Source organism: Phalacrocorax carbo, chromosome 1 (assembly GCF_963921805.1).
Source record: "Phalacrocorax carbo chromosome 1, bPhaCar2.1, whole genome shotgun sequence".
In the NCBI taxonomy this organism is placed as follows: Eukaryota; Metazoa; Chordata; class Aves; order Suliformes; family Phalacrocoracidae; genus Phalacrocorax; species Phalacrocorax carbo.
In genome coordinates, this window is record NC_087513.1 from 82,698,580 (window position 1) to 82,725,501 (window position 26,922).

The 26,922-nt window shown below is 40.5% G+C and overlaps 1 protein-coding gene across 1 annotated transcript; it reads right to left on the bottom strand.

The window, feature by feature from the left end:
- Positions 1-431: 431 nt before the first annotated feature.
- Positions 432-26,366, bottom strand: GALNT8 (polypeptide N-acetylgalactosaminyltransferase 8; the record flags this gene model as incomplete). Its single annotated transcript, XM_009514345.2, is given in 11 exon segments — positions 432-2,379; positions 4,183-4,350; positions 4,934-5,029; positions 12,003-12,140; positions 13,710-13,895; positions 16,798-16,859; positions 16,862-16,911; positions 19,805-20,002; positions 21,918-22,101; positions 23,156-23,322; positions 26,071-26,366. Coding segments are annotated over 11 exon segments (1,716 nt in total), but the record flags the coding sequence as incomplete, so codon positions are not given.
- Positions 26,367-26,922: the final 556 nt, after the last annotated feature.

Here is a 26,922-nt window from a genome sequence, read left to right on the forward strand (position 1 = left end):
GGCTGAACAAACCCACCTCTCCCAGCCTACCCTTGTATGGCAGGCTTCTCAGTCCTTTGATCGTCTTGGTGGCCCTTCTCTGGACCCCTTCCAGCCTGTCCACATACTTTTTGTACAGCAGGGACCAGAACTGTACACAGTACTCCAGGTGTGGCCTGACAAGCACTGAGTAGAGTGGGATAATGACTTCTTTCTCTCTGCTGGTGATGCCCTTTTTGATGCAACCCAGCATCCTGTTGGCCTTCTTGGATACAGCAGCACACTGTTCACTCATGTTGAGGTTTCTGTCCACCAGGACCCCCAGGTCCCTTTCCACAGAGCTGCTCTCCAGCCAGGTGGATCCCAGTCTGTGCTGCACTCCCAGAGTATGTTTTCCCAGGTGCATTATCTTACACTTTTCCTTGTTGAACTTCATAAGGTTCTTGCTGGCCCACTCCTCCAGCCTATCCAGATCTCCCTGCAGAGCAGCTCTCCCTTCTGGAGTGTCTGCTTCCCCATTCAACTTGGTGTCATCAGCAAACTTCATCAGGCTACTACCATGCTTCCTAAACCATGCCCTGAAGTGCCGTGTCTACATGTCTTTTAAATACCTCCAGGGATGGTAACTCCACCACCTCTCTGGGCAGCCTGTTCCAATGCCTGACCACTCTTTCTGTGAAGAAATTTTTCCTAATATCCAAACTAAACCTCCCCTGCTGCAGCTGGAAGCTGTTTCCTTCTTCCTTGCTGGTAACTTGGGAGAAGAGACCAACACTCACCTCACTACAACTGCCTTTCAAGTAGCTGTAGAGAGCCATAAGGTCTCCCCTCAGCCTCCTATTCTCCAGGCTAAACAACCCCAGTTCCCTCAACCTCTCCTGTCTTCATTGTGCTTGTCAATACACTAATCCTTTAACTTTGGTAAGACATACTGTTGAAGAATCAGAAAACCACCGGGCACATATTCCTCTTTCTTTGGTGTTTTTGGCTTTGACCTGGGACATGGGAATAAAAGGTGATTTTAGTAGTTTAAATTCAATCTGGCTGAAATGTGACATTTTTAAGAATCATTTTTCAGAACAGAAAAATACAGACCCTAAGAACCAAAGACTGCCCTATAAGAAGAGCTTCTCCAATTCCAATTCTGAATATCAGGGCCAGATTGTTCGCATCAAGTTTACAGAGAAATTAGAAAGGAAGAAACCAGAACATATTGGATTATATTCAAACAGACTCTGAATACACTTTCTATTCAGTTAAAATGTTTTGTACATTTTGTAAGACAATTACTTTGGGCTGAAACTCTATGTAGTTTCAATGAGTGTATTTTACAGAGGTTCCCTTTAAAAAATAAACATAGGTCCTAGAGTGGTTACTTTAAGAAGCAGGACAACCAGTTCCACCTAATCCTATTTCTACAAGAACCCGTATTATCTGCCTGGAAGTTGCCTCCCATTAGCAATTCGTGCCATACTTTACTCAGTTTCTTCAACAGACATATACTATTATATTGGCCTTGTATTAGTTTGTGGAACCCACTGAGTTGAATCCCCATGTTTCCAAGAGGACTTTATCCATGCTGTCAGCTGGCTAGCACAAACCAACTTCGTTTAGGTAAACATAAAACAGCCTTAGAGTGGCACACTGCTGAACCTAATAAACTTCACTGTGAAACTGAATTATGTATAGGCAATTCATAGGGACAGAATGGATGTATTTCATTTCACCCACTAGCATGAGAACATCTTGACAAGAAGTTTTGCATTATCTATTTGACACAAGACAAGAAAAAATGGTCCAATTCAGCCTGAGATAAACTCTGTGTACAAGAGGAAGTCAGGCTCAGTTTCATTTCTTCTGAACTTTCATATCTAACCAAAATGCGGAAGTTAGAAAGTTAGAGACCTTACATCAGTCTTTCATTAATTAGCAAAGATAGGCACTTCCAAAGGACTACATAAGGAACTCAGGCAGGTTGAAACACTCTCAGACCTAACTGCTTCTCTCCAGAAGTAATAAAAGAGAGCAAAGACGGTCCCTCTCCTGTTGAGGAAACTCAGGGATGGTGGTGGCCCAAGAATGTGATGAGATGAACTTGCACCTTTGCAAGAGTAGCTCATACTCCAGCAATTACTACATTGTAAAATCCCATGTGAACAAACTCTTGAAATCATTGCTTTTAGTGCTGCATTATGAACATATCAATTTTCAAGGAAAAACATCCTCTAGTCAATGCTGTGTCTTCTTTTCCAGGTCTTTTGACTTTCCCCAGTCCTTAACTGTGTGTTGGATATTCCACCTTTGTCCTGTGCAGGTCTGCATTACAAGTCTGTATGAAACTGGATTGTCTGCTGTGATTTCGAGGCATCTTTTAGTGCTCCTGTTGATTACAGCTGATCCCTACAGAAGGAAAGAAAATATGAGGGAAGCAAAGGGCTTATAAATTTAGTGCTCAGTCAGGAAGCAGTTCTCTTGGCTTCTACAAATGTGTCTGAGAAACACTAGTAGGTCACAGACCTGAAAGAAAAATGTTGCGTTTTCTTCAGGCTAATGACACATGACAGCTTATTGGAACTCTCTAAGGCATATTAAAATACATTTAGAGGTTTATTTTGTGTCTGTTTTGTTGGAGTTGGGGAAGAGGGGGAGTGGTGTTTGGTTTTTGTGGGGTGTTTGGGTTTTTATTTTTTCAGATCAAAAAATCAGTAAATTTTAATACTGCATCCTGTTTTGAAAGAAGAGAGCTAATAACAGGTAAAAGAATATTCATCTCTTATCTCTAAGTCAATATTTCAGTACCAAATATTGTGAATGGGGTGGAGTGTGATTAAGTCAATTCATCACACTGGAAATGAGGATTTTCATAAGAGGTTGGGCTCCAGAACAAACAGAGTCTCAACCAGCTGCTTCATGCAGCCAGTTGTTTTACTATGATAATGCTCAATGCACAGAAGGAACTGAAGGTTTACTTTTAAGGTGGGTCTAAATCTTCCAGAAACTTACCTGCAACTTTTTTTAAGTATTGTCATTAGAGACCAGATTAAGATAAAAGAAAGCCCATGTTAGCAGAATTTCTGCAGACCACGTAGGTCTATATTGTTTGGTGCACATCACTGAAACCTTTGTCTTTTGGCAATTCAACTCCTCTGTTCTCTGCCACTCTCTCACAAGATTTGTCTCCTGCTTAGTTTTTCACTGGGAGAGGGATACAGTAAGCAGGCCCATACATTACATGTAAAATTATTTAATTATTAATTACATAAAGCTAATAAGGTTTGAACTGCCTGAGATGGGAGAAGCTGCATGGCTTCCTCTCCCAACTCTCCCTCCATCATTAGCACTGCTGCCTGTTTATCCTGCCCCAGCAAAGGGTCAGTATCTGTCTTAGATTATCTGACTAAGGTAGTATTATCATATTTTGTATTCAGAAGCACTGAATACAGAATATGAAAGTATCACTTGGGATCTTAAGCATGTCAGCATCTGCTGCCATAAATCCTGCACGAATGGAGACAAGTGAACATAGCATGAAGGCTCTGATCACCAGCTGTGACCTGAGCTCTGAAATGCTGAACCTAGCCTGATCTCCAAGAATGATTTCCATGCTCAGACACTGGTACAGAAGATGGTACCACAGGCTGAGCAGGATGAGACATCAACCTGCTTTTTCCCTAAGACCAACAGGTCCCATGAGGAGGCTGGGAAGGCAGATGGTGGACGGTGGGAGAGAGTTCACAATGTATATAGCCAGACCATCAAAAGCAACACAGGCACCTGGACTTGCACATTCCCTGCCTGTTAGCTGAACTGTGATAACTGAGCAAGCACATGTTTTTAGGTGGCCTGGATGAAAATTAAGACTTAAACCATTAAGTAAAAGGCTTAAATCAGCTGATTCCACCAAGAATGGCAGGGCATTCTTGCCCTGTTGGAGGACAAATAAGAGACTATGTTTCAGACAAGGAAGAACTAGTTAAATTCTGGTCACTCAGTCAGCTTCAGTTGTCTGACCATCCCCATGTTTTTACCATCACACACCCATGAAGAGTCATTCGGCTCCATCATAGGTCTTGCAGTGGCATCTGCAAGTCTTGAAATTGATGCAATGTTATTCAGAAGCAAACTGCTTTGCAAGGAAAGTGTCTAAGGATTCATTATAATGGGAAAGCTTATTGAAATGTGGGGATATAGAAATCCACCTACCTGCTTAAAATCCCAGTGCAAGTTCAGGCCTTTATTCACAGCTGTGTCACACTGCTCTAAAACTGGCAGGTCCCCATTCCCAGGGTCTGTTAGGCATCTATCAACTGCATTCCGTCGGGCACGTAAACCTCCTACATACATTTCTCCAGTACTGTGATAAAAGACATGCTGAAAGGGAAGGTAAGACCACTGTCAGTGAATTAAGATACCAGGGAAATCTCATCAGCAGATGATAGCAGACAGTTCCAAGACTGATATTGAGAGATATCAGCTGTACAGCACCAGCATTCACTGATCTCTCAGTAACTAAACCAGGATGAATTTGACCCTAGATATCTTTCTGCTTACCAGTGAAAAAACACAAGACCCTTACAATTGAATGGTAACCCTTAGGCTCCCTCCTACTGAGAGGACAGGCAGCGAGGTGTGAGGAAGAGCTCCACCTCTCTCCCATTCATCCCACTGATCTTCTGTTAATCAACAACATCAATCAGTATCAACATGAGGTCTCACAATTTTTTGGCAAGGCTAAACCAAAAGCCTTAGTTTAATGCATTTAGCTCTCCATGGGAACCTGCTCTGCTGCCAGTTGCATTGGGGAGCAGAATTTAATGAAATAAAGGTTAATATTCCCCTTTAGACAGCACAGAGGTAATAGTTTTGAAGTGCCTATTTCATGACCCTGTGGAGGCTTGAAAGGAACAGTTAGCAACAGCTCACATGTGAAGATCTTATCAGTTGCTTGCATTACCTGTGGTGAGTATGCGTGACAGGGATACATAATTGGTGTGTTTCCAGGGACAGGGCCCTGATCAATACAGATGTCTTCTTTCAATGTGTTTTTCATCTGCAGAATAAAACAGGAAATTTACCATGAGGAACAGCAATCTTGTTTTCAACTCCTCACCACTAATTTTATACACTGTCCGGAGAGCAAGGCTAATTTATTCAGAGCTCTGCATTGAATCCTGAATTGGAAGATACAGTATGGGTTTAGAAAAGAAATCTCAGATTACCTTTGCAGAAATGATTCATCACAGCAAAAATCAAAAGCAAATCTAAGGTCCTTCAAAGACTCATTGACATTGTGCCATGCAGCACTATGTCAGAAGTCACCAGGCAGCTCCAAACAGGTGAGTACCACTGCCCAGCTCCAGCAAGGTATGCAAGCTTGGGTCTAGAAAATGCCTATTAAGAAGCCACTGCAGCCTGGATGATTAGTTCTCTCTTTCGCAAACAGTGGCCTGACTTCCAATGTGTTACACGCTATCTTGATTCACATCTGCATGCTTTCCAAATCACCCTGCTAACCCCTTGTGAGAAACTGAACTAAGGTATTGTTTATTAAGACTTATGTTAAGCTCGGTGTAAAGCATGCGAAAAATACCTCCCAGGCGTGCTTATGCAAGATAACCATCAGAGATAAGACAAGCAACCCCATATCACCAGGAAGCAGGAAACGACCCCCTAACAACAACTGAAGCATGCGAAAAGTACCTCCACTATCTCATTGAACATGGAAGTAAAGATGTATAAAGAGAGACTGTTTGAACTGCTCAGTACGGCAGTTGGCGGAGCGCAGACTCCCCTGCCGTCCAGCGCTGTATTTGCTCATATTCTACTTGCTACAATTAATAAAATTCTAATTGGATTATGATCCATTGTGGTCTCAATTTATGACAATTTGGTGCCGTGACTCGGATAAGGAACGGTGAGCTTCTGTCCTCCGGGGAGGCGCCCCGCGGCAATCCGCGGCCCCGCGACCGACAGCTTACCTCAACCTTACCGACGAACCTAAATTCTAGAATGATGAGCAAAGGAGAAACCGGTAAAATCCCATAAAAATTCTGTGCACGGGAGTCCGGACGAAGACGCAGGGCGCGTGAGTATATGGCGAATTTGTTCGCGGGTTTACCGTTCGGGCGGGATTGGGTTTCCTGGAATATAACGAGTGAGAGGTTCGCTATATTGAACCAGGCGAGTGCGGACCCTTAAGTACTGCGTTTCCCATCTCCCGCGAGGGACTGGGCCAGGAACAAGGGGAACGAGTGAGTGTATGTTTGTGGATATTCCAGAAGATGGGGGCGAAGGGCAGCAAGCCTTCGACTCCCATGGGAAAGGTACCCACTGTACCTAAGAATACCCCTCTGGCATATATCCTAGACAATTGGAGATATTTCCCTGGAACCCTAGGGAAAGATAAACAGAAAATGATAAAATATTGTACTAGGATATGGGGAGGGAAGAAGATTTCTAAAGATGTCGTTTGGCCAGTCTATGGGTCAGAAGAGGATTGGGTTAGACAACAATTAAACCTCTGGGTTAACAATAAAAAACCCCTTAACCCAGAAGAGAGTCAGTATGCGGAAGTGTGGCTAGAAAGACCGAGAGCTAGACTTTATCCACTGAATGAAGTAAAAACTGAACAAAAGAAAAAGAAGGAAGAGTTAGACGAAACCCTTCTAACCCCCCCTCCTTATATTTCTCCTCCTGCTCCCGCAGCCCCTTCAGAGGTCCCCAGAGTGCCCACTCCCCCACCAGAATCGGAACAAGGGTCTCCCCCTCCTCCTAGACACGTAACTAGGAGTCAAAAAGGGGCAGCTCAGATGTATCCTTTAAGGGAAATGCCCATGGGGGGACCCCAACCTGTGATTGGATATATTTTTGTGCCCCTAAGTTCGGCTGACCTACGAGATTTTAAAAGAACCGAGATGGGAAACCTAATTGAGGACCCACTCGGAGTGGCAGAAAGATTAGATCAATTTTTGGGACCAAACCTTTATACTTGAGATGAGATGCAATCTATCCTTGGTCAATTATTTACTACCGAGGAAAGAGATATGATTAGACGAGCAGGAATGAGACTGTGGAATGCTCAGCATGCCCAGGGACCCCAAGCAGATATTAAATGGCCACTCCAAAGACCTAATTGGGATAATCAGGATCCGGTGCATAGAACTCATATGCAGGACCTGAGAACTATAGTAATTCAAGGGATTAGAGAAGCAGTACCCCGTGGCCAGAATATCAATAAAGCATTTAATGAAATACAAAAGAAAGATGAGAGCCCTACTGAGTGGCTGGAACGACTGAGGAAAGCCCTTCAGCTGTATTCTGGGGTAAATCCAGACGACCCTTTAGGGCAAGCGCTCCTCAAAACTCAGTTTGTGGCAAAATCATGGGAAGATATCAGAAAGAAGATTGAAAAGTTAGAGGACTGGCAGAATAGAGGGTTGGATGAATTATTGAGGGAAGCTCAGAAAGTCTACGTAAAGCGGGAAGAAGAGAGCAGCAAGCGACAAGTAAAAATGATGGTAGCAGCAGTCAGAGAGGATCGCAAAGGGCGGACTGGTGAACACAGATCTGCTGGAACGAAACAAGGGAACGTGGTAGTAAAGAAGGAACAGAGATGTTGTTTTTACTGTGGAAAGAAGGGACATATAAAGACGAATTGCAGAGAAAGGATCAGGGATGAGGAAATATTAAAAACGGAATAGGAGAGTCAGGGGCTCTATATCTTAGGGGACCGGAGTCATCATGAGCCCTTGATAAAATTAAAAATAGGTCCCCATAAACAAGAGTTCACCTTTTTAGTAGACACTGGGGCTGAGAAATCGACTATTAGGCAAATACCTGAGGGATGTAAAGTTTCCCCTGAAAAAGTACAAGTAATTGGGGCAAAAGGAGAATTTAAGACAATAGAATCGGGCCCCCTGAGTGCCAGCTGGTCGGCTCAAGCCTGTGAGCTGTACGCATTGTGGAAAGCCTTAGTGTCACTGAAGGGAAAGGATGGAACTATATATACAGACTCACGCTATGCGTTCAGAGTAGTACATACCTTTGGGAAAATATGGGAGGAGAGAGGATTTGTTAACTCACAGGGAAAAGAACTGATACACCCAGAATTAATTCGGCGAGTTCTGGGGGCATTGAAAATACCAAATAAAATAGCAGTTGTACATATAAAGGGACACCAGCGAGGCACGAGTTATCAAGTTAGAGGAAATAATGCAGCTGATACAGAAGCAAAACGAGTAGCAGGCAATTATAGTACGATTTTGACTATGCAACAAGTACCTGTTAGTAATAATTTGAGTTTTGAGTCTGCAGAAAAGGAAAAACTAGAACAAATGGGAGCTAAGGAACAAGATGAAACAGCTGTCCGGACTGCTGAGCGTGGATGGACTCATGCTAGTCACATTAAAGGCCCAGTGACGAGACCCCACTGGAAAGTAATCAGTACTCCAGGTGACACCAAGATAACTCTGAAAAGATAACGTAATGATAAGAACTTTAGTTGATTATTTTGCCGCATTACCTTTTGGTATAAAGTGTATATTGCTGTTTATATTTGCTATAATTATCTTTTTTAATCTATTATATATGGAAGCGTACAAAGTGTGTTGAAGGAAATTGCTAAACTTATGTAGTAACACAATATTGAATATAGAGGAAAAGCTAATAAGCACTTTAGATATACAAATTAGATGCAATCATTTGAACTGCGATTGTTATCCATTTGCTCGTTGCAAGTGTAAGGTATGCCAGGATAAATGGTGGACACACTGTGAATATGGATACCCTCCGATAGGAGTTTGCACACAGTGTTGGAAAACCCAAAGAACTCTCACTGAGTGGAAATTAAAAACAATTAGAGTCGGAACAAGAAATTATTCGAGGATCCCATGAATGGTGGAAAGTTTTGCCAAAGGAATAAACCCTTAGTATTATTGTTACCATTCCAACGAATCAATCCCCTTTGTGGTTGAAATTTTGGCTACAAAGTGCAGAAGGGAAGTACTAGCTGTGTCTTGCTTAGTCCCATTAGTTAAAGCTGCAAAGTGGGAGGCCTATATAAACAGGCAGAAAGCCTGAAACAGCTGTTCTCCTGAAGATTTCCCTTGCTGCCGAGAAGATGGTACACCCCGTGGCTCGAAGCAACCGAGTCGACGGGCGAGGCAGAGGAGGAACAAACTGTGGAGAAAAGAACCAGAACAATGAGGCGCAAGAGCAGCTATGGTCGAACTTCCCCAAGACTGGTAAAAGTGTACTTAAATTGGAAAAATTGACAGACACCCTTTTTCCTGGTATATCGTTAGTTTTATTATCGATAATAGCCCAAACAAATGGAAAAGGAAACCCTCATGAACCCATGAATTGGACAATAACAAACATACAATATCCAAATAAGCCAATCCAAGCACAAATTATGGAGGGGGGAACAGTTAGTTTCAATATAAGTTTGCGTTACTTAATCGATGGAGAAATGGATAAGAATTGCAAGCCAATTTATATATGCCCAGCATCGAACCCTGGTAAATCATACTGTAATCGTCCAGACCATTATTATTGTGCATACTGGGGATGCGAAACATGGGCCTCTGAATGGTCTGCATCTGGAGATCAAAATCTAGAAATCAAATGGTCACCACAAATATGTCAAAAGAGAAATTGGAGCTACACAGATAGTTACTATAATGGTACATGTAATCATAAAGATATTGGATGTACAGGCATTAATATAACCATAAAAGATCCTAGTCAGGACTTCTGGCTTGTAGGAAAATTTTGGGGAATTAGATATTACGAACAAGGTGTAGATAGAGGGGGTATTTTTCAAATTATGAAGAAACCGATGCCCCACGATCCTTTGCCAATAGGACCAAATCTGGTCCTGAATCCGCTCACTTCCTCTGAAGAAAAGATGGCCCCCGTAATTGTCATAACCCCTTCCTCAGGCTCTCCTTCGAAAACAACTAATGATGCTGTGACTGAATTCTCTTTATCCAGAGATCTAGAGTTGTCAGAACCCAAGGACCCCTTATGGAATCTAATGCAAGCCTCTTATCGTGCCCTTAATGAAAGCAAACCAAATTTAACTGAAGAATGCTGGTTATGTTATAATATTAGACCACCATATTTTGAGGCAGTTGGAAAACCAGGTATGATTCGATGGTCTAATGGTTTAAACCCACAAGAATGTCAATGGGATGACCAGAAGAATCATACGCAAGGAATTACTATTCAATTAGTAACGGGTCAGGGAAAATGTATAGGCACAGTGCCCGAAAAGTATCAGCCTTTGTGCAGCCGAACAGTCACTAACACCAATATAGAGAAACACAAAAATAAAAAGGACAAATGGGCTATCCCGACACCAGGAGCTAAATGGGTTTGTTCAGACATCGGAATAACGCCTTGCCTATCCTTGAACGTGTTTAATGAATCTCAGTTTTGCATACAGGTGATTATTGTTCCTCGCCTAATCTATCACACCTCTGGGGAGGTGCTACGCCACTTTGAAGGAAACCTGAATAGACAAAAACGAGAGCCAATTACGGCAGTAACCCTAGCTACACTGCTGATAGCGGGTGGAGTTGGAGCAAGTACAGGCATAGCCTCCCTGGTAAAAGGTCAGGAGTTGCAAAATTTGCAGATGGCTGTAGATGAGGATTTAGCAAAAATAGAGCAATCTATTCAAAATTTAGCCACTTCAGTAAAATCTTTATCAGAAGTGGTGCTGCAAAATAGGAGAGGATTAGACCTATTGTTCTTAAAGGAAGGAGGGTTATGCGTAGCTCTCAATGAAGAATGTTGTTCGTTTGCTGACCATACGGGAGTAGTCCAAGACACCATGTCTGAACTCTGGAAAAGGTTAGAACAACGTAAAAAAGATCGTGAAGCGGGCAAGTTATGGTATGAAAGCTGGTTTAATGTTTCACCTTGGCTAACCACTTTGTTGTCTGCTTTAGCAGGACCGCTTATTATGTTGATTCTGGGACTTATATTTGGACCTTGTATATTACGCTGTATTTTACATTTTATTAAAGAACGGTTTGACCCAGCTAAATTGCTTATTTTGACTACAAGGTCTGAAGCAAAATATAAGAGTGTATCTATTAATGAAGATGACGATTGTTGTGAATGCATTATGCCACATAAGAACTATGATTGTAATTGTGAGATATTACCTTGTGAGTGTTATGATAAATGTCGGAATTGTGGAAGAAGATTTGCCTGCAGTGCCGAAAATGAAAGTAGTGTCTAATAAACAATAATAGGATAAAAAGAAAAAGGGGGGGATTGTGAGAAACTGAACTAAGGTATTGTTTATTAAGACTTATGTTAAGCTCGGTGTAAAGCATGCGAAAAATACCTCCCAGGCGTGCTTATGCAAGATAACCATCAGAGATAAGACAAGCAACCCCATATCACCAGGAAGCAGGAAACGACCCCCTAACAACAACTGAAGCATGCGAAAAGTACCTCCACTATCTCATTGAACATGGAAGTAAAGATGTATAAAGAGAGACTGTTTGAACTGCTCAGTACGGCAGTTGGCGGAGCGCAGACTCCCCTGCCGTCCAGCGCTGTATTTGCTCATATTCTACTTGCTACAATTAATAAAATTCTAATTGGATTATGATCCATTGTGGTCTCAATTTATGACACCCCTGCAGAAAAAAAAATCCATATATTCCATGGAAAAATTGAGTCCTTTACAAGAGATATTGATCTATTCTTGTTGGTCAATAAATGAGTTTTGCATGCAGTAAAAAATTGCATGTTAAGCACTTTTCCAAACTACTGTTGTGCTCCCATCAGTACATACACAATAATCACAGTTTAGAAATTCTAGACTGACAACTAATATGAAAAAGACTTTAGAAAGCTTCAGTGCATAGAAAGACATGTAGAAGTCTTTTTAAGGTTTCTAGAAAAATATATCATAATCAGCAAAAGGGTGTTCACAACAATTCTTCGTAATGGTAGAGCTAATTAGTTGTTCCATATTTCAAATAAACAGACTCAATACTTACTGTTCCATAGCCAACAATGTTGGGAAGAAATATTAAATTAGGGTAAATGTTTTTTATATACCAGTCAAAGCCTTTACACTTCAGTTGTTTCCTTAGCTCTTTTCTGGAAGAAACATCTCCAAATTCTATTCCAGGGTTCTGCAAGAACAACGTATTTAATTTGAGAGCATTAAGGTGGTCTGAGAAACTAGGAAAAATACAGAATTATTTATCCATATTGTCTGTTTATAACATTAAAAATATATTCAAAAGTTAATTTTTTTAAAATGTACATTTTTTAAACTTCAGATTTTCAGAACATGTTTGCCTAGAGACATCAATAAATTACTGAAAAACTAACATGTTATGACTTCATAAATATAAAGAATACCAAAGTTAGATACGGCTAGGAAGTAGTTTTCATACTAAGAAAAAAAATCTAGCTCAAAGTGAAAAATGAGACAGAGCTTGTTAACCACCTTAGTTTATCAGTAGTCATTTGACTGTGGTGCTCATCTCATAAGGGAGCAGTCAAGATTCAGACTACTGTTTCTAAGACTATGTAACTTCTTCTGCAAAGTGGAACAGCTCCAGCAGGAAAGTTTGACAGAGCTTACAGGAGCTTACACCCTGTCTTTAATCAGTTCTGTAAAAAGCAGTCTGTGATCTGAATAAGTTAGTTTAGGAATTTGTACATCCCAGAAAAGGGGGGTCATTAAAGATGAACAAGTTTTATGCAAGTTTATTCAGTGCTAAAACCGATACTTGCGTTCCTACCAAATATGTGTTCCCAAATATTTACATTAAAAGTTAATAACAGGGAAGAAAAGTGGATTCTTCTGAAGTTTTAATTTATGCTATATCACTATACATTTTAATTTGTTTCTTTAATACCTATTCAAGAAAACACAAGGAGTTGGGAGGCTGCTCTTCCTTTGTTAAAGATTCATAAATCCACTGAAGTGCAGCCTGGGAAGACTCATAGAGTTGGGTTTTTTTATTAATGGAAGTTATCAGTACTCAGAAGACCTGGTCTTGACACTTCCAGTATCTTCAACAGTTTGTGCTGGAGGAAAGTTAAAAACATATTCAGAAGTACTGAAGTTAATAGAAAAGAGAAAAAAACCCTGTCATTTAAAGGACTTAGATTATTATCATCGAAGGAAAGTTCCTAACTTCCTGGTATTACCATTTTTCATCCTTCCTAGGATGTACAGCATCCTAGATGTATAGCAATACAACTATCCCCTTTTTCTTCCAGGAAAACAAAAGTGGAACTTTGGGCTGCAGAGAGGAGAGCTCTTTTAATAAAAGCCTTTGGGTATGAGTAGAAGAGTAATTGGATTTTTTATTTAAAGTTCAATTTTGCTTATGTAAAAGATATTCAGGGACACCCAGATCACTAGAGACCTGCTTTTTTTTGTGCAAAATTATGAATATTCCAGGTCAAATATTCCCTACCCTAAAATTTAAAATCACATGTTAAACAATTTCATTTTATATTCTTTGAGCTAGGCATCAGTTCTTGGTCTGAGCCTAAGAAGAATATGTCTACAATCATGGCTTTTGGATGCCATCATATCAATAATAAGTAATGTATCAATATTAATTTGTTTTTCACAGTGACTCTTATAACCACACTATGCCTCTTTTTGTGTGACCACATACTCTTAGTTGACCACTTTTAGACTTTGGATTCCATTTTGAAACACAGAGGAACAATGCTACCTCAATTGGAAGATTCCATGCAAAGTAGACCATGTACTTGTAGTCATCCATCCACACTTCAGCTACCCGCAAGGCGTTGCGTTTTACCGCAGTGCTCAAGTCTGGCAAGTAAGGCTTGTGAGCTCTTTCCAAATGAGCAATTCTTGAACAGGGCAGCACTTCTACTTTACCTCCACACTGCCAGGCCTAGGTGAAGAAAAAAGAATTTGAGGTAAAGTTGCCCATTTATTCAAACCCTTTGCACTTTTAGTTAAAGTGCTCCCATTTCTGCTCCCCCAACTCCTTCACCAGATAAACTGTCAGGCCCTCAACATTCAAAGCTCTATTTCCTGGCTTGAGTGAATAAAAAGATTTTTTCAATACCTTTCACTTCTACTGCGTGTAGCCCGATCACAGGTCCAGGAGAGTGCAGGCATGTTCTTTCTAATTTTCTTTGCCATTACCATAAAAAAACCTACTCACCAGTTTCTTGTGACAAGGCACTCAGATCAATTGGCATAGATGCGCTAATGCAACTGGTACATACCTCCAACTGATCTCACTAGGAGATAGACTGCTAAATACTGTGGTGGTTATGGGCCTGAATCCTTCAGGCTTTGCCCAGGACATGCAAAGAGCAGAACTGGTCCTATAAAATCTTACACACTAGGGCGAATTCAAAAGAAAGCAAAAATCCAGTGGATTCCTAGAAAATATCTACATAGAATTAAAAGAGATAGCTAAGCAGGCCACAAACAATGCTTCAAAGTACCAAAGGTTCAGAACAAACACACCTAACCTGTCTATACATGAGCCAGCGTAAGTGTGGAAGCTCTTCAAAATACGAGGAATTTCGCAGAACTGAACTCAAGATGTCAAGTCCACATGGCACTGCACAATGCAGATTTATTGTACTAATTTAGGGATCACCACACAATGCTCCACTGTGTGCTATAAACTTCCTTCACATCTTCACATTAAATTTTCCAGGCCTGGTAGCTGGCTAAATCGGCTGCTTGCTTAAAACGTAAGAGGCTGCTTTCTTGATAACCAACCATATTTGACACAAGAAACTCTCAGGATAAAAATAAACAGAGACCTTTAATTCTATTTATAGTCAATTTTTGTATCAGCTTTGTGTTTTAACTGAACTGATACTACATTGTTCTCACCTCCAGCATTCGTGTAAATGATTACAGACATACATTGCTTCCACTGTGAATGGTGCAGGGTGATAAAGGGTAAGGTGTAAGTGTACTTTCAAGCAACAGAACTAAAATATTAATTCACAAACTGCCTCACATGATATGAGGTGATGACATGTGACATTTCAATCTCACAGATAGAATCTGAAGCATGGAGTCTTTGGCCATGTCCACCATGAGTAATGGAGAAATGTGTCAACATCTCCAATATAGTATCAAGCCAAGTTAGTATACCCACATGGCTCAGTGTGGTACCTCACATGCAGGGGCTTTGTTTAACACAGGACTTAGCATGTTTGGAAGATTGCTGCTATATCCTCTCTTGATCATCTCTTCCATAAATCAAAAAAACCCCTCATTTAGGTCTCTCTCTGCTGTTATGTCACATATTGCAGGAACTCTATTTATTCTCTTTCCTTTCCTTCAGAGTCTTCAGTTGCTCCACATCTTTCCTGATGTATAGTCCCAGAACATAAAAACACAACTCCAGAAGATAACTTAGCAGTAGAAGAGAAGGATCATCAATGCCATCCTTTCCCATCCAGCTGCATGGCCATCTTGACCCATACAAAGTTTGTTACTCCCAATTCTTTTCTAGCTGGATGTTCCCCAACCTGCACCTCTGTAGCTTTTTATTCCTCTCGTTTCTCCTAATTGCTGCTGTGCACAAAGCATGCTACCCTGTTATAGAAAAAAAACCCAACCACCTAGATTGACATGATTTGTTCAGACAAATGTATATTGTCTGTACTATCTTTTATGTGGTTACTAATAGATATGAGAACAAAAATCAAATACTGTAGGAACGTAAGAAAATGCCCATACTGGATCAATGGTCCATCTAGCCTAATATTCTATATCCTGCAATGACTGCAAACTTATTCCTGGGAAGGTTAAAAACAAGGCAAGTACATATGTTACCTCTCACAGCCCCCAGTCATTTTCAGGTCAGTGGACTTTCTTCATATTCCTGGGATTCACTTTTGTTTACTAACTCTGAGTAGGTTTTTATTCTGTAACTGTTCAGTCTCCCCACAAATGGCTGCAAGTTTTTAAGACCCATGATACTCTTTGGAAGGAGCTCTGCTCCTGTTCTGTTGGTCTGGTCCGCTACTGGAAGAATGAAGTACCTCCTCCTCATGTTCTTTTTGAAATATGTTACTAACTTCTTTCAAAGACCCCTAGTTTTCATATCTACAGAGAAAGAGAATAATGAAACCCTTTTTTCCTAGACGTTTAAGTCTTGCTAACAGGTTTAAAATTCTCACGTCCTATCATCCTTTCTCTTCTTTATAGAGATAAGCACTGCATGCATTTTTTTTCTTCTCAGGTCTTCTAGAATATCTCCAACCACCATTACTTTTAAAAAAAAAAAACAACCAGCATTAGAATTTTTAGTGCTCTCTCATGTTCCCTAATAAGGGAAGACACTCCAGATAAAACAATTGGGGGGGGAGTCCTCCATTCTTGATTTGAAGACATCCAAAGTTGAAGAATATATCACTTTCTAGGGCAGACAGACCTCTTTCTGGTTTTGTTTTTGCTGTTTTTATTTTTCCTAATACATAACTTCATTTAACTTGATCTTATTCTTCTGCTGACCCAAGAGACATATACCTTAAATTTCTGCAGAGAACCTCATCTTGCAAGACTCAAAATTTCCTCACTGAAATAGGTTTTTGTGCCAGAAGTCAAACTTCTTAAGAAGTATCAACAAAAGCCTGCTGATGAGCCTTAAACACTTTTGGAAATCTATCACTTCCCTTTGGTACCCAAAATAAATCAGAATTTCTCTGACATACTAACCCATGCTTTGGACAATAACCAGCAGCCTGAGTGCTTTCAAAAAAAATCACATACTAATTTTCACTCTCTTTCAGAGAAAGATGAAAAAATAGGCTTACCCTCAGGCCAAGTTCCACATTTTCTCCTCCATATATGTGCATTCCACCATCCAGTACACCATCTCACCCAGAAATTTCCTATCTGCGGCAAGAATCCCCGTTATAGATGGGCTCCTGGAGAACCAAACAAGTAAAATTAGGAAGAAGCGATGATGATGGAAACAATGTCAGTTAGCCATCAATCACATCTTGAACTTCCAGAAGGATTCCAGTTGTATCCAAGACAGTGTAACAGATTTAATTCAGAACATGTGGATCAACATTAAAGAATCCAGAAGACACCAAATAAACTTCATCAATAGTCTAAAAAGCATGATCTAGTATTTTTTAAAGAATTAGATCTGTTTTGAGAGAAGCTGTAACAGTAATTTTTACATATTTAAAACAAGAAGAAAGAAATCAGATTAAACTGCAACAAGGAAGAATTAGGTTGGACATTGTGAAACTTTACCTAACATTAAGGAAACTTAAACACTGAAGCCTGTTGCCAAGGGGGACTGTGGAATCACTTTCAATTGAGCTTTTGAAAAAGAGCTGAGGCGGTTGTCTGGTAGGACCAATTCCACTGTAGATTAATCCATCCTATAGGTAGGGGAAAGGGGACTGAAAGGGAATTTGGTCTTCTTTTGATATCTCCATTCTCTATGATCAAACCTTCTATTTTCTCTGGTCTAAGAATTGTGGACACCTCACCATGAACTATTCTTTAACATACATTTGGCTTGCCTTCATTCCATTCTCCTGCCCAAACCATTAATGCTCACTATATAATGATTTTAAAACGTACAGGTGCCAATATTGCCCATAGTTCTTTATCTAGGTATCTGTGCAGCCCTATATCCAATGCTTGACTACCAGGTATAGTAGTATACTAATGAAGAAATCTGCCATCTCATCTGACAAACACAGGACATTATTTTCAAATGTTTTCATGGTGCCTTTCCTCCTCAGGATCTACACAGTATATTTTAAAGCCCTTTTATATAGATAAGAATGGTGGATTAACCTTGGCTGGCTGCCACCACATGCCCATGAAGCTGCTCTCTCATTCCCCTTTCTTGGCAAGACAAGGGAAGATAGTAAGATGAAAAAGATCATGGGTCGAGATAAGGATAGGGAGGTCATTCACCAGTTACCATCACCAGCAAAACAGACTCACCTTGGGGAATACTAATGTAATTTATTGGCAATTAAAAATAAAGGAGGCTCGTGAGAGAGACAAAATCAAAACTAAAACACCTTCCCTCTATTTCCCTTTCCTTCCAGATTCAGCTTCACCCTGACTCTTCTACTGCCTCCCCCTGCCCCAAGCAGGGCATAGGGTTGGAAAATGGGGGTTCTAGTAAGTTCATAACATTTCGTCTCTGCCACTTTTTCCTTCTCACACTTTTCCCCTGCTCCAGCATGGGGTCCCCCCATGGAATACAGTCCTTCATGAGCTGCTCCAAAACAAGTGTGGACCATGGGCTGTGGTTCTTCAAGAACTGCTCCAGAATGAGTCTTTTTCCACAGGGTACAGTTTTCAGGAGAATACTCTTTCAGTGTGGGTCCCACACAGACTGCAGTTCTTGCCAGAGCATTTCTCCATGAGCTGCAGTTCCTGCCAGGAGCCTGCTCCAATGCAGGCTCTCCACAGGTTTTATCTTCCCTCAGGCCATATCTGCCTGCTCTGGTGTGGGGTCCTCCATGGGCTTCTGTGTGGATATTGGCTCCAGAGTGGTCTTCCATGGGCTGCCATGTAGGTACATGCTCCTGTGTGGTCTTCCACAGACTGCCATGTGGATATCTGGCTGGCATGGTCCTCCACATGCTGCAGGAAATCAGCCTGCTTCGCCATGGTTTTCTTCATGGGCTTCAGGAGAAATTCTGCTCTGGTGCCTGGAGAACCTCCTCCCCCTCCTCCACTGACCTCAGTGTCTGCAGGGCTGTTTCTCTCATATTTCTTCCTCAGTCCTCTCACTCACAGCTGCTGCACAGCATTTTTTTGCCACATCTTAAATATGTTATTCCAGAGGCACCACCAGCATTGCTGCTTCTGCCAGCACCGTGTCCATTTTGAAGTCAGCTGGAACCGGCTGTGTCCAACATGAGGGCAGCCCCTCACCTTTTCTTACAGAAGCCACCCCTGCAGCCTCCCCCATTACCAAAACCTTGCTGTGTAAACCCAATAAAATACGACAGGACTAGAAAACCCTGATGACTGTCTGTTATCTCTTGTTAGCTTTTTTTAATATTATTTGATAGATGGTTGTTTATTGCTGAGGGACAGTCAACACCTGACATCCATGTAGAACATGGAAATGAATGGGTATATATATTCAGCACAGAATGGCTGCTGGTATCATAGTACCAGCAAACATCTTGTGTTGAATACATAAACTAATCTCAGCAGTTAAGGAAGGTATTGGGAATAGAAGCAAATATTGTAAACCTAGCAGTAAGGGGTCACTTTATGTATAACAACTGTATGAATTGTGTTCATGGCTTTTTCTTGCTTTTATGTGATATACAAGTGATAAGGGTTGAAAAGGGCTGCCCAAGACCACTGTAACTATATGTCCTTCCAACATCTCCAAAGTAAGAACTTTATAACTGGAATCCATGTGAGTCCTCGCAGCTCAGACATGTAATTGTCCAGCAAAGTTGTGAGATGCACTCCATATTGTTGGGCAAGCATGGAGAGGGACCACAGTTCATCTTGTACAGTTGATAAGTATTGCTACCATGCTCCTAGCTAAGGAACATAAGCTAGAAAAATCAATGACTTGGGGGTGGCCTGAAAATCTGACAGCAGCATCAGCACAGGGTGGATTCTGTAATACTACCTTGCAACTGGTGTACTGAGATTTTCAGGGCTGCTAAAAACCCACAATTACAAACCAACTATCTAATATAATGTACTTTGTAGGTATCTATTCCACCACCTATGAAACCACTTCTTCCCCCTGCTAGCTCTATGTTGGATATTATGTATCTTGGCTCAATCTCAAATGCTGTTCATACTTACTGGACTGGAGCTGTTTCATCTTTCAGAGCGTACCGTTCAGCTGGTAAAGATTCATAAAGGCACCAGAGTGCCCAGTCAAATCCATCTGCAGCCACTGAATACTGAAGAAGCTCGAAGTCATCAAAACGAATATTGTCAAATACCGGTGATATTATAACAGTGCGATCTTCTTTTAGTCGAGACAAAATAGGTTCAGACCTAACAAAATTAACAGAGTCTATTCAGCTTGAAAAAGTGGAAATCTAAGGAACAGTACTCAACTTTACCACCTCTTTCTAAAACTGGGTTAGCTACTTTATTTAAGTCATTGACTTTGGCCTTTACAAAAAGTTATGTGCCTCTTGCAGAGCTAGTAATTCTCCCTTCCTAATAGGCTGCTTCTGCATTTTGACTGTCACTAATCAAACTAACCTTAAGTTCCACGCTTAAGTTGCTACCTAGGTCTGCTTCTCACAGGCTCTAGAAAGCCTTCACTATCTGCCTGAAGGGACAAGAAGGAAAAGGAAAGGAAGGAGACCTGGAGGGGTGCTGTATGCCCTGAGGTTGATCATTCACCATCTTTCTCTTGTGCCTTGAAGGCACAGCTGCTGTACGAGGGAAAGGCTGTGACTGACCAATGAATCCCTACAATGGAAGAAGACTCAGAGAACATAGGCAAGGATGATGTGTTCATAAAGCTCAGAGAAGAATGTAGGGAGCGACCACAGCTATCATAAAGGAAGCTGAATTTAGCCCAACACCAAGGGGACTGGAAGGTGGCCTTTGTTGCAGACAAACAGCAATATCAGTTGAGTGGGTCAACTGGTTATGTACATGGCTTCCTAAAACAATCAATAGAAAGTATTATCTTCCTGATCCAGACAAACCAACATGGGGGAAGTGTATATGTGGCTCAGCCCAACATAGAATATAAAAACTGAACACCCAGAAGAACGAACTTTGAAGAGAGCAACGTGCTTGAGTGGGCTTCAACCCACATATTCCTTCCCAGCAATTAGGAATGCCCAGCATCTTGACGGTGAGCATACAGAGAGCAGTAATGTGAATCTCATTGGTATTGTGATTCAGCTGTATATGGCAATAGCTATATTGTGCTTCTGTTGTGATTTCAGTATATTGCTGTATCACTTTTCTAAACCAAAATCCCTTCTGCCTTCAAATAAACAAATGTAGAATTAAAATATTAAACCCTCGTCATGTGGAATATCTGAAAGAACCTGGTCAGAAAGCATTGCGCTCTGACAGAAAAAGTCTTTTTGCTGGACCCCAATTGTTGTTAGGCCTAAAAGAACTGACCTTATCTCTTCCTACATATTCTTGACAGCCCAACCTACCCCAATGAGTTCTGAAAGCCATGACTAAAGGACTTCAGCATTACCTTTAAGACTGTAACAGCTAGGGAGTGTCAGTTAGTGTATTGTAGAGAGCGAAAGAGATAGCTGGACTACACAGAGCCAATTTGGCCTGAGAAGGCCTGGGAGAACCTTGCTCCCAGAAAGTGAGACAGCATGGACAATAGTGAGCCAGTGAATTCAATAACCTAGTGGGGAGAGAATGTAAAGCGATTTCACATAAAACAGTACTGTAGACATCACTACATAAAAGAATATCAATATCTATCATCAGCCACTTTTTTTGCAAAAAGAGACAAAATGAGTTGTACAGAGCTATGATGCACTATTAAACTTACAGGAAATATCAAATAGACATTAGCCACAGTTGGAATAAGAAAAAAAACTATTTAAAGTCATTGGGTATTATGTCTGTCTAATATACTTATAAAGGGCCAAAGCTGCTGGCAGTGAAACTAAATAACCTGCATCAGACTTATCTCACTTTTCCTATAAATTTAATAAATATACAGAGAAGGTTGGCATTTGTCTCTTCCTCTTCACTAAACAGCTTACCCTGTTACCTGTCTGCTTTACTATTTATTTCAAACAATTGTATCCCATTTCCACTCAGAAATAAATGACTTCATGGTAGTTAATTAACATGTGGCATGCCAGAAAGGAGAACCATATATAAGGTGCCTGTCCCAAATACACAGTTATACTCCTTGTCCACCTATCTCTCCCCGCTTCAGAAATACCCGCAGTGTTCATAGTCTTACCATGCCACGTTCACTTCAATATGGGCATCCAAAATTGCAACAACATCTGCAGTTGATGCCTCCCAGCCAGAAATCCGGGCTTGTGTTAGTCCTTGTCTTTTCTGATGTCTGATGATCTTCAGCAGTCCAGGATGCTTTGCATTGTAATTTTTGACGTGTGTTTCCAAAGGTCCTTTCAGATCATCTAAAACCAGCCCCATTTTAATAATAATTAAAAAATTAATCAATATTAAGACATGGGAAAGATTCTGTAGGTAATGGCTTTCTAGCTTCAGCCAGTTCTAGACTGAAAACTGATGTATTCTTTGCAATAGAACAGGTGGAATTATTCAGGTACCTATGAATTCAAGAAGCTTATTTTTAAAACCAGCTTCTATTCCAGGATTTCAATTAAGTACCTAAATTTCATTTACATATAGTGATATTTTATGGCTTCTAAATTTTACACAAATACATCAGTATGTAGAAACTTTAGATGTATGCCATAACAGCAATCAATTAGGTAACTTTTGTATGTATCTTCTACCATGTGGAAAGGAAAAGAGAAAATAAACAACCCCTGAAAACATGAAATGCTCCTATAAGAGCTGTAGCATGTCAACTCCCTCACGAAAGAAGAAAATAGTGTCAGAGAAAAGGAATAGAAATTTGGGACCTCTTCATATTGTTTTGGAAATTAACTTAAACTCCTGCTCCGCCCAAACTGACATCTTTTTCTAGCAGCTACAAAGCCTTAGAAAAATGAGAAATCAAACACATCTCATCAGGCAAGGAAAAAAACAAAGAGCACCTTTAAGATCAGGGACATGACTCTGTCTTACAGATGATTTTACAATGCTTTGTTCAGCTCAATTTTAAGAGCAATGATGCACCCACTCCTTCCCCTAGGAGTATCTTCCAGACTCCAAGACACCTCTCTTCAAGGAGTTACTTCAGATACTTATAGAGGCAGTTTTCTTAGCATACTGTTACTTTGGTACTGTGCCTGATGAGCCAGTGATAATAAATACTCTCCCACTTCAGTTCTTAACCTTGTCAAATATTTGCAAAGTATCATCCTATTCCTTATTAGCTGCCCTTTTTTCAGGCTATTAAGGTGTTTGGGTTTTGTTTCTGTACTCAATTTACTTCTTAATTTTGATAAGTCTACTCTGTGTGCACCCAAAAGGCCACCAACAGTCATTTAACATAATAGCAGCATAAATTAGCAGAACTCCTGCCTTCCCTGGGTCACTTACCATCTGAACTGTAATCATCTACCAGGATGATTTCTTTCAATAAACGAGAAGGTGTTCGGTTAATTATACTAGTAATTGCACGTAAGATGATTGACAGTGCTTCATTCATAAATATAAGTACAACACTGATTGTTGGAAGGTCTTTCGGATATGTTTTCATTTTACAGCTGTAATAGAAAAATAACAACTTTAGCACAGTTTCTAAAGAAAGTCAAAGAACAAGGCAGCTGTAAGAAGGCCAAATTATGATGTTGGGCTTAAAACATACAGTGAAAATCAGCGTAAGAGCCAAAAAAAAGGAATTCCCAAATCCAAGTTTAATTATCCATTTGAGTTGCATATAAACCATTTGGGTAAAGCTGAAATTTCTGTTAAGACAATAAGAAAGACCAATTACTATTTCTTAATCCAAAATGTTTTTAAAATATTGAAACTAAAGCATACAGTTGACTCAGACAGGGGTGACTAGCTTGCAAGGCAGTGGACATGTGAGTGAAATTTGGCTTTTTGCATTTACAGAAGGAGATGACAATAGCCAAACCCAACAGCAGACAAAAGCAATTTAGGCAATAATCCCTTTGTATGTGCAATGAAGAACAAGGTAGGTCTAGCTATACTTAACTAACATGAGAGAAGGATTCCCTTGGACAAGGGATGTCTTTAGAAATTCTTCAAAGAGCTTCAAAAATACTTCTTACAGAGTAAACCAGACCTTGTAGAACTCCATCCAAACCCAGAATAAATTGTTTCCAGTACTGAAACAAACTACTTCTATGGTAGCTTGAATACCTCTGGACTTCCTGCTTACCGTCAAAAGATTTTTTAAATTTTTTTTTAAAAGTCTATATTTAGGATATTTGTTAGCTCTGCTAATTAACATCCTGGCCACTGGGCAGATGGTGAGGACTGGGTCTTCTTCATAGTGCTAAGCACAAACTCCCTCTAGAGCAGACAAGAGATCGTAGGTGGATTGTCAAGCTGATCATTCCCTCCCCTTAGAAACATGCTTGTGAAAGCAATACTTAGACTGCATGAGTTGTGTGGCTGCATAATGCAGCTCTCTGAGACCCAGGCTCATGCTCCAGGTAGACCTCTACAGCAGTAATTTTGCATGAATGGATTGCATTTTTGTTGGAATTTCTCTATTAGCTTTATTATCCATTAGCACAAGTGCCCGAGTAGGTATCTGCAAAAGGTGATCTCTGCAAATACATCTTCATAGCGAAGCAGAAGAGCACCAAGCACTGCAGCCATTCTTTGGGACCACACAGACTAATCATGCACTTGCTCCGGCCACCTCTGCAGTGGCTGCTGCCAACAGGCCTCACTAAAATGATCCCCCAGAGGAGTGGGGATCATTCAGCTTAGGGCTGCCTCAGAAGCATCTGTGTCTGGCTCATCACTTTATGCCCTCACACAATTCTACACCCTCTGCCTGAGCACCCCAAGACATGCTGCACAGAAAGCCCCCTGAAACTCACTCTAGAAGCCCTCAAACTACTTCAGACACTATGAACTGAGAAATGCAAGCAAACTGTCATTATATGCCAGAGTTAAGGCTGGAGCCAAGACCCAGAGGACACCCACAGCCAAGGGCAATGTATTATTGTCTGCCCTAGATGGAACCAGCTCCATCCAAGCTGTATGATGAGGACGCAGTTGCATAACCTGCTCTTTATATCTTCCAGAGGGATGCTGGTAAGACAACTCCCCCTTTCCCAAGTACGACAGTGCTAATTCACACTCAGTTTGCAATCTACTCTGCCCCCCACAACCTTTTCTGAAACAATCCACCAGATTTAGTACAAGTGACTATAGGTACAAATGTGTAGGCTTGCACTATATCTATGACATTCTTCTACATTTACATCAGTTAATTCCTGTAAAGCTTACTATCATCTTTTGCCATAAATTGTGTACCTTACCATATTTTACAGAAAAAAATGTGTTCACTTTTTTAACAGATACTTTTTCCTAATGAGGATTTTAATGGCTATTTAAGCCAGCTCCTATAGTTGAATTGGCTTCAAGAACCAGCTAATTCCTGGAAAATATTCCTTAAGCTCCTTTTATGAAATGGACTGCTTACCTACAGCTTAATCCTTTAGATGCTTATCAAATTTTTTTTTTCATGTAATTAACCTTCAGAGTCTTTGACAACTTGAGAAGGAAACAGGAAAAGAAAAATATGACTATAAGGAAACTCACAAGGTCACTAGTCCATTATGGCTACACCTACAATACTAAAGATAAGAGTGCCAGGGACACAGCTCAAGTGCTGAGTCTCCCCCCACCCTTCATGGGACTCACTGGCCAAGAATCAGTTCTAGCCACCTCTTTTGTTTGATATCTAATCATCTTTTAATAAGCAGTATAGGTATTCCCCACTACAATCTGCAACATAGCTAAGAAAAACAAGCATTATGTTAAAAAGGACAGAATTTTACGATGTAGGGGGATATTTCTTCATTGATTATATTTTGGGGGTTTTCCAAAGGAGGGTGGGGGGGAGTTAAAAAACACCACTTTGAATATCTAAGCATATAAGGGGCTTACAAAAGACAACATAAGAGACACGAGAAAGCATGCTTCGGATGTCCTGGGCTTTGGGGATTAAATAGAATGTAAACAGACCAGAAGGTTTTATATCTTCTGAATAGTATGGTTAGCAATTACAATGATAACATTATATTCTTTTTCTTAAGTGTCTTCTCTATGCTGTGACTTCTTTTCACAGTCTTTGGAGTATCTCAAGTCTGAGCAAGATTTGGAAGAAAAATATATAAAAAAAAAACTGAACAGAGCACAAATTGAGATCTGTTACCAGATTATTTTAACTTAGTCCAATGAAATGTGGAACCCTTTGCCTTTAATTTCATGTCTCCTTGTGAATGTAGAGAGGGCTTATACTGCACCTGGGAGATCTGGTGTCTCTGATAGGTCGATCCAGAGGTAGACGATCACTGAGATAAACATTATACCCATAACTTAAGAACAGATTCTGTGCAACAGTTTGCTCGTCTTCCCTTAAATCTGCACCCCAGCGTTTGAACAAAGCTGACTCTGGGTACAGCAAACGGTGTACAATCTTCTTTTCCTCCTTTGCATTATCAGCTTTGTGTACTTCAGTCTTGGACTTATCTTGCAGCTTCAGATCATGTTCTATTTGGTTAATATTTTCACGGAACGCTTCCACTGATTTTGCTGATTGAAAATAAAAAAGGATTGATTATAACAGCAATTGAGAACACTCTCTGTCATCATAACTGAGCCAAATTCTCCTTATAGCACTGCAGGTCAAGAGGTGCATGAAGTTACAGCTAAGCTGATATTCACTGAGAAAAACATCAGACACTCCTACATGAGAACAGTTTTTAAACATCATATTTCACAATACTCTGCATCAGATTCTGCCCTCAGTTGCAAAAGTGCAGAGCAAGAAACACTGCACTGGCATCAGTGGAGAAGTCTGGGAGTAGAGGCAACACACAAATTATTAAATTGGGCCTAAATAATTTGTATTATGTTATGCTTCAGTTACATTAATGTATCAAGGATCCATAACAGGATTCCCATCTAAGTCAGGTTGTTGATACCATAATGATATTGAAGGTTAATGCAATAAATGAGCCCTTTTCTCAATAAGCTTACTGGAATCTTTTGACAGCCTGCTTAGAAAGAGTTGAACAGGGTGAACCCTAATCTTTCAAGGTCTATTTAAGTTTACAATATTGCACTGTGCCATATGAAAAGGTACACAAAAACCC